The sequence below is a fragment of the Acartia tonsa genome, chromosome 6 (assembly GCF_053477335.1).
Source record: "Acartia tonsa isolate MP-2025a chromosome 6, ASM5347733v1, whole genome shotgun sequence".
Taxonomy (NCBI): Eukaryota; Metazoa; Arthropoda; class Copepoda; order Calanoida; family Acartiidae; genus Acartia; species Acartia tonsa.
In genome coordinates this window covers 51,127,596-51,136,101 of record NC_137265.1, presented here as the reverse complement: position 1 = coordinate 51,136,101, position 8,506 = coordinate 51,127,596, and the positions used below count along the sequence as shown (strand labels likewise).

The 8,506-nt window shown below is 31.4% G+C and overlaps 1 protein-coding gene across 4 annotated transcripts in view; it reads left to right on the top strand.

Annotated features, from left to right (window-relative positions):
* The first annotated feature begins 955 nt into the window (after window positions 1–955).
* The window catches only part of fus (epithelial splicing regulatory protein fusilli), a 103,035-nt gene continuing 95,484 nt past the window's right edge, over window positions 956–8,506 (top strand). For all 4 annotated transcript variants that reach the window (XR_013880836.1, XM_080165239.1, XM_080165241.1 and 1 more), the window contains exon 1: window positions 956–1,077. Coding sequence is in view for 3 of the 4 variants with exons in the window: in XM_080165239.1 (XP_080021365.1) it covers window positions 1,028–1,077 (50 nt within the window). In the remaining variant the exon portion in view is untranslated. The remainder of the gene's footprint in view (window positions 1,078–8,506) is intronic.

The window sequence follows — 8,506 nt, the reverse complement described above, 5'->3', positions numbered from 1 at the left end:
GCAGAGAAATGCACGAAAAAGACCTATTTTACGCGTTTATTCTTCAGTGAAGCTTTTTCTGTGCATCATTGGATCTTGGCTATTCCAGATTATTTGTAGGCCTTCTTATGCCGCTTAAAATGGTGATCGGGTATGATCTATACGTTCGGCCGTTTGGCAGCTAGCAGCCTTTAAAATTCATAGATTTTTGGAAATATTTGTTACCAGAATTATTTTACCGTGAACTGCAATTGATCCAAAAATTTTGATATTTTTTTCAAATCAAATCATGCTTATTTAGTTCAAATTAGCAGAGCCCAACTTTTCAATCAATAATAGTATTATGTATACAAGTATTTTTGTTGCCTAATAGTCATGCGAATGCAGATCTATTTCTTATTCATTGCCTGATACAATTAGATCCCTAGTATAGCCTCAAAATAAAACCCAAAATATGAAATTGGCCAAAAAGTAGTTGAAGAGCGGTCTGGCAGTTAGGGAAGTCTATCTATACTAAAAACTCTTAAAAACTTAATTATCTATCATTCGGACGGTCGGTAGTACGGGCCAACCCTAGAAAAAATAGTCACACAAGAAATATAGTATTTGTTTTAAAGAAATCAAAAAGACTTAGGTAATTGAAATTCCTTTCATGGAACTATGCTATCTATAAAGTTTTTGTTTAAGGTACTGTTAAATACATAATATTTACTATCATTATATGTTAATGTTTAGTCTATTCTGGATTCGTAATTCAAACTAGCAGTGTTTAAACCCCACAACCAATAAGTTTTAAATAGAGGAGGGGGTAATTTTGTTTCTTATCATTAGGGATTTACCAATTTATCATCCATTGTCTTAACTCTTATCTGAAATAGCTCCTTATTATCATTGAACATTCACCAGTTTAAAAAATGTGTACAATATTTCCATATTCATCTATATCTGTTATAATTTTATTGTTTCTTTTTGTTTCAGAAAATGAAAAAAATGTGATAATATACATATATATATATACTATATAGTGAATGTTTTTTTTATAATTTATATGTTAGTGTATTCTGATTATTGTAAATACTTTTCTATGGGTTTTCACAGGTATTTTGATTTTTTCACTCATTTTTTGATAAAATATTTTAACTGAATATGACATAAATGTCTATGAAAGCAAACCAACAAAGATGACAACATCCATAAAAGCGAAGCACTACAACGGTAGGACAAACGGACATTAACACTTGTATAGTGTCAGAATTGAATAATCAGAATATAAATGTTTAAGATTCGAAGCAAAATTGTAAGTAAAATTGTTGAAAAACTACTTGATACAGAAGAATGTTTATGGACATACTTACATTTTAAAGACTTGATTATAGAGTTGCTTCGCTTATAATATTATACTATGTTGTTCCAGGAATCAGTTTATTAATAATCAGATAAATCGGATTATTAGATCACATAAAAATTTGTTGTTAAAAAAGTAAAAAAATCAACATGTTTAAAATGGACGTACGGACATCCTGGTAATGATTATAGAGTTGCTACGCTTTCTAAATCGTACCTAACTCATACAGGGATCAGCATGCAAAGTTTGAAATCAATAGGACAAAAAAAGCTATCCGTTACGGACGGACGTACGGACCGACCGACCCTAATTATAGAAAAGCTTCGCTTTAAAAAAAGAGACAATGAGACAAACGAATATTACCTACTATAGAGACTAAAGTTTTTTTTTTATATTTTTAATCGTAGTAAGCAGCGTTGCGTAGCTGTTTGATTTTGTTGCGGCTCCGCGTTGTCGTCTGTGATGATGGCGGCTCCGGCTCCGACCTAAAATCAAGAAAAACTCGACATATTTTTTTTCCCATGTCTATTTTTGACTTTTGAAGGTTTTAAAAATTCAATTTTTGATAAAAATGGACTTGGAAAACTTAAAAGGGCATTTGCATTGCACATGACAAAATAGAGTTGCCAAATTATAATTTATAAAAAAATCTCTTTATTTATGTAGTCCGGAGCCTTTTTTTAACGAAAATTACGGCTCCGGCTCCAACAAAATATGGCGGCTCCCGGCTCCGGCTCCGCAACACTGGTAGTAAGTAATGCTATTAAAAAGATACCAGGCTTTTCAGATTATACCTGATGGATACAGGATTTCCCAGTCAAAGGTATCAAATCAAATCGACGATTCTTACATGCCTAAATTTACAATCAGTAACAGATGGACTGTCTGACAAAAGTCAGAATAGAACATAAAAAATAGCAATTACACGGAGGGAGGGAACATTGAACAGTTTAATTAAACTTGTACCCATAGATTCATAAGCATGCTTTTTAACTCTTTGAATGATAATAAACTTAAGTTATTTGCATTTAAACATGATTGGTTGGTTCTAAGTAGTCAGGGAGTAAGGGAGGGGACAATGGGCAATAAATTCAATATAAGAGTTTTCACTGGAAAGCAATGAAAACCAGATTTATCCAGAAAATTTGACCAAAATTGTAAAGGGATTATTGTAATATAATTGAGAACAAAATTAGTTCTAAGAAAAAAATCATTTACTTGAAAATTAAATTACCAGTACATCACAATGTAGTAAACATTCTGTAATTAATCACTAGAAAAATCACCCTTAGATCTTCATCAACCCTTCTCAACTGCTACCTAAATTCAAGGGGTTCTTAGATCGTTTAATACATAAATATCACAGTAAAGTTTCTATACATGAAATGACATTTTCTTGGGAAAAATATTTGTTAAAACCAGTCATCTAAGGACAAATTTTTCTGTCTGCTATATTCAAAACTAACTCAGCTAGTTAACGGGGCATTGATGCGCTAGTACCCAAAGTCAGTTCTTGCACATTCTCTTTAAGCCAGTATCCAAAGTCTGAGACTCTTAAAAATTAAATATTCGATCCATTGTCCCCTCCCTTACTCCCTGCTAATTAGTAGTATTCAAACTTCTCAACTAAACATTTGCATAAGAGGTATTTTTGTTTATCATCCTTGGAAATGTTAATCAATTAATTATCCATTGTCTTATCCCTTATTACCCCTGATGAATTCTAGTTTCCAAATTGAAATATCATCATTATTATTTGTCAAAATAAGAATCAAATTATTTGTAACCTTTTAAACAGGATTATTTTTAGTACCTCAGCTACTCTATAAACCATTTTAGTGTACTAACAGTATTACTCATTCTGATGAGAGTAAATTGGAAGGAAAATAGGTAATGTTTTTTTAGCCAAAGATTTTGTAAATTTTTAAGACCAAACCAAATAATAGTTAACAGTCTGTGTTACATAAAATACTCTAAACTAATATTACTGATTTGTGGAAGATTCATATTAAGGTTAAGCTATATAACATGAGAAACATGGGATGTAAATCCTCTGAGAACAACTGAACAGATGAAATGAAAAATCTTTCTTGGGAAAAGCAATATTTTAGTTCAGTTTTCCTTTTTATTTGAATTAACAACTTTTATTTTATGCATTTCATTCTATAAAGTGCATTCCAGAAGCCTAAAAATTCAGGTAGGGAGATGACAACAGACTGTTAATTGAACTTACACTCAAAGTTTTTTAAAGATGTTCTCATATTTGTTAAGGTATTTGATTGGTTGGATAAAATTAGAGGTTTCAATAGTTTTAAACCAATAATTTTATCTCCATATGGGTTAATTTTGTTTATCATAATTGTCCATTGTCTTATCCCTTAAGATCCCTAATAAAAACCAACCACATAAACATTAGCAAGACAAACGCCTTGGCAATTATTTGAGATAAAAAGAGGCAAAGTAATGTACTGAGGTAGGGCTATTTAATCTAGAGAAAAATTATTTTACCTCGAACTATACCTTAAAATATATTAGGGGTTTTCCCCGAGTACAGAACCCCCCCTCCTATCCTTTATTCCAAAAAAAATTGAAAATAAGGGGTTTGTGTTTTACCTAACTCAATGTTGGATTAGGTTATATTGGTTACAAGGTAGCTTTGCAGAGCTATGCCCTCCCACGTACACAGGTATTAGGAACAAATAAAAATAACATTCCCACTATTAATTCTTTTTAATTTATTCTAATATAAAGGGGGCGGGGGATGTTCTTTACTCGCTCGGAACTTTACGGAAAAGGATACATTATTGCAAACATAAATCAATATAACAAAGGTCGGAATAATAATAATCCCTTTTTGTACTAATGGTTTACGATGCTAAACAAAGATAATTGGACAAAAACAAACAGCAAATCATATGGATAGACAAGACAGGAATAATCTTAGTTTGATCAAGTAAAATTTTTATAAAATTAAGTAACAGGATGTCTATTTATCTTTCTGTGTGAACCAAAGGATCTCTTTAGCCAATAGTGTATCGATATGGTTCATTTACAGTTAAGCTGCTTATAGGTCCAAGACCAAATCTCCACCCCCTAGTCTGTGTGTAGGTCTTATTTCATATTAGGTCTTATGAGTGTAGGTCTTATGTCACATTAGGTCTCAAGAGAGTAGGTCTTATGTCATATTAGGTTTTATGAGTGTAGGTCTTATGTCACATTAGGTCTCAAGAGTGTAGGTCTTATGTCATATTAGGTCTTATGAGTGTAGGTCTTATGTTACATTAGGTCTTATGTCAAATTAGGTCTTATGAGTGTGGGTCTTATGTTACATTAAGTCTTGTGAGTGTAGGTCTTATGAAGCAACAACCTCTCCCTCCCCTCCCCCCCTCCTCCCCCATCAAATCTTCTCTCAAGGGGCGTATTATACATAGAATATATTGAGTAGCTTCGCGCCTTAAAAGTTATTGTAATCACCTAACAAGGGTTAGTGTTTGAAATTATATTTTATGTGTGGGCTGAACAATAGAGATATTAGATATTTTGGAGAATCAGCGACCCTTTTACTGAAATTACCTTGATGGCTTAATAGCTCCCATACTCCATTTATCTTTGGGCGAGGTAGGTGTTTTTTGTTGGTTTGCTGAATACCTTAGCTAAAGTTAGGTTAGGTTATATTGGGTATAGATTTCAGATAATACCATAATTATAGAGTAACTACGATACTGAATATTCATTTGCAGTTTTACTCTATGTAAGGTGTAAATTCATTACGCCCTTTTTCTGTGTCTGATATATAGAGAATAGCTATATAAGTTACAGTATTCCTCTATATAACTTGTAAATTCACTGCCTCCATTGGTAAGATTGGGTGTCATTTCTCTGTGTCTGACAATTTCCAAAATTGGAATATCTGTAAAGATATTTAGCCATCTATACATAAACAAGAGAGGTTATATTCAAAGTAGCGCAGCAATTAAAAAAACGAATATCTAAAGATATTTAGTTACCTATTTCTATATACAAACAAGGATCTTAACATTTGAAAATTGCGGAGAAACTATAAAATCAGATGCTAAATGCTAAAAGAGAGAGAAGAAAATGTAAGCATTTATATGTATTAAAATAGCCTAAAACCATCTCAAAGCTTATACTTAGAAATAAATGACTTAAAAGCACCCCGGGAACAATGTGAAGCTTCCTAAAATAACTAACATACAAAAAACTTAATATTTTTTTTGATCATGTATCGTCAAATATTCCAAGAAAAAATAAGTGCTTAGTAGCTTCGCTACTAACTCCAAACAAAAGAAAGCCATTGTCCCCACTCTCTCTAGCCACTTAATCTGAGCTTTTCAGGGAAGGAGAGGACAATGGCGATTAAGTTAATTAACAACCCTTTTTTCGCCATAAATATGCAATTAAACGTTATGCATTCAATATTTTTAAAAGATTAATTTATAGTCCAATGTACTAACCCTGTACTCCTTGTTTGCTTTTTAGGTTTTTTGAGTGCATTGACATTTTGTTTGATAAACTCATTACAACAAGAACGATATATATATTGGTAGCGCAGCAACTAGATAAACATTTTGAAAAGATTACACAAGTGGTTTTTCACCAAAAGGTTTAAACGTTTCAACTACTAATTATAATCTGTATAAGGGATAATTATGTGTATCATCATTGGAGATATACATCAATTTAAAGGCCATTGCATTTACCTTCTTATCTGCTAACGGCGCAGGCACATAAATTAAATATTCAGGAAAAAGGCCCAAAAAATATATTTGCATTTTGTTAATATGATTTTATCACGACTTTAATTCCAAACTTTCCCACTGCATGATCTTGGGAGAAAATTGGACCATTTCAGGGAGGAAGGGTACATTGGACTCTTTATTACACTAGTCCCCAAAGTTTTCTGATAAAATTATTTTATTCGTTGGTTTAAATACATTTGGAACTTTTATTGAAGTTTGATTGGTCAATGTATTAAGTTAAGTGTCCAAACGTTTTAACCACTAGTTGTAATCTATTTAAGGGATAAATTTGTTTATCATAATAAGGGATGAACAACAATGAACATTAATTTATCAGCCATTGTCTTATCCCTTTAGATCCGTGTCATTATTTACATTTTTTGTGATAAGCTAAGCCTTCCTATAATTAGGATATATCTGTACACCAAAATTGTTTGTGTTGGTCATGGAGGGAGGGGACATTGCATGGAATATATAATATGCATAATTTTGGGTACTTTTTATAAATAACGGTAGGTTGTTACCTATCACTGTCAATACTTTTCAACCGATAATCTTGATATAGGGAAAGGGGTAATTTTGTTACTTAAAATTGTGGATAACATCAATTTAGCTTCCATTGTCTTATTCCTTAAGATCCCTGCTGTTTAGACGAAAAATTTTCATGATATCAACAAATTGAGTATGAAGTTGTGGGAATCAAGGAGGGAGGGGACAATGTACTAATAACTACACTGGTACCCAAAGTTTTTAAATAATGTTTTTTTCATTCGTTATAACTATACAGAAGTGGTAATTTTGTGCAACATAATTGGGATGAATGGGGATGTTCATAAATTTAGCTTCCATTGTCTTATCCCTTTAGATCCCTGTTTGGTTAATATCATTGAGGATGTAGATTTATTTATAGTTCATTGTCTTATCCCTTTAGATCCCTGAATCCAAATGGTTTCTTCAGCCCACAGATATATTATTTATCATTAAAAGGGTTTGCGAAGTATTAATCTTTTTAGGGTAGGGCCAAAAATATTGGGTTTTAAATATTTAAATCAATGATGACAACATCCATGAAAGCTTCGGTTAAAATATTGTAGTTTGTTGTCCCAGGAATCATCGGCAAGTAGGAAAATTATATCAAACAAAAAAGTTTATGATTTATGTGTTTGAAATGGACGTACCGACTTTCTAGTAACGGTTTTAGAGTTACTACGCTTTCTAAATTGTACTTTATAGTTACAGGAATCATCATACAAAGTTTAAAATAGATAGGACAATTCTAACATTCCTAATTTAATGTAAAGAGCTTCGAACGTACAACCCTAATTTAAAAAAAAGCTTCGCTTTTAACAGAAGATTTTAATGCTTATAAAATAAGAAAAAAATATTTAAAATTTCTAAAATCTTTGAGTCTTAATTCATATTTCATAAAGATTTTTCTTACAAGTTAACCTTGTACCTGATCCTTCAAAGAATCACCCCCCAGTTCAAAAAACAATCGATTATTTAGTTCCACAAACTTATAATTTAGTTTTAAACAAGAATAACTAACATGCAAAACAATATAGCATCATCCTATTATTTAAAGTAGTAAGCTTTTTGTCTGAAGTAAAGGATCTCGCTAACCGCTAAACAGATATGGATCTCCTTTACAATGAAGTTTCTTAAAGGCCCTGAGGTGGTTTTAGGCTATTTTATTTTAAAGCATTAGTCTGGGTATGGTTTTACGCAATTTTTATGCCTTCCATATCCCTTCGAATATGAAGCCCCTAGTCTATTATTTAAAGTAGTAAAACTTTTTTTTTTGTCTGAAGTGAAAGATCTCGGAAATTAATGGTCCTAATTGTTAATACCACATAAATTTATCGGTGAGGTTTTTGGCTATTTTCTAAGCTTTCCTCGCTTTTCCCTTTAATCTAGTGGAATAGCGACGACGTGAAGATAGTCCATTGTTAAGAATATAAGTGATTAATAATAGGGGAATTACCCCACATAAAATTTAATAAAGAAAATAGGGTTAAAGCTAGTATTACAACTGCTAGGTTTGTCATGCTTAAAATAATTTGTTGTTTAAATTTTAGGTTTAAAAAGTTCTTTTTGTAATATCTCGTTAAATATTTTTTTATAATTTTTAGAATAAACATAATAATATTTTAAAATTAGAATCATATTATCTATAAACAACTGAACAGTTACGCATGTAAATTATAAGTTTAATAAAATGCAAAGAGACACCTTGCGGTAAAAATTTTAACTACATAATATAGAATTAACGTAAGGAAGATTTTCTTTGTATTTTATGTTATTATTTTTTTAGATTTTTTGGAAGGATTTAGGCTATTTTCTGCATGTGCTGTAAAGTGTTCTTTTGTATAGAAGTAAGGTTTTTTTTTCTGCCGTAGCTTAAGATTTCGTTTTCTACTGA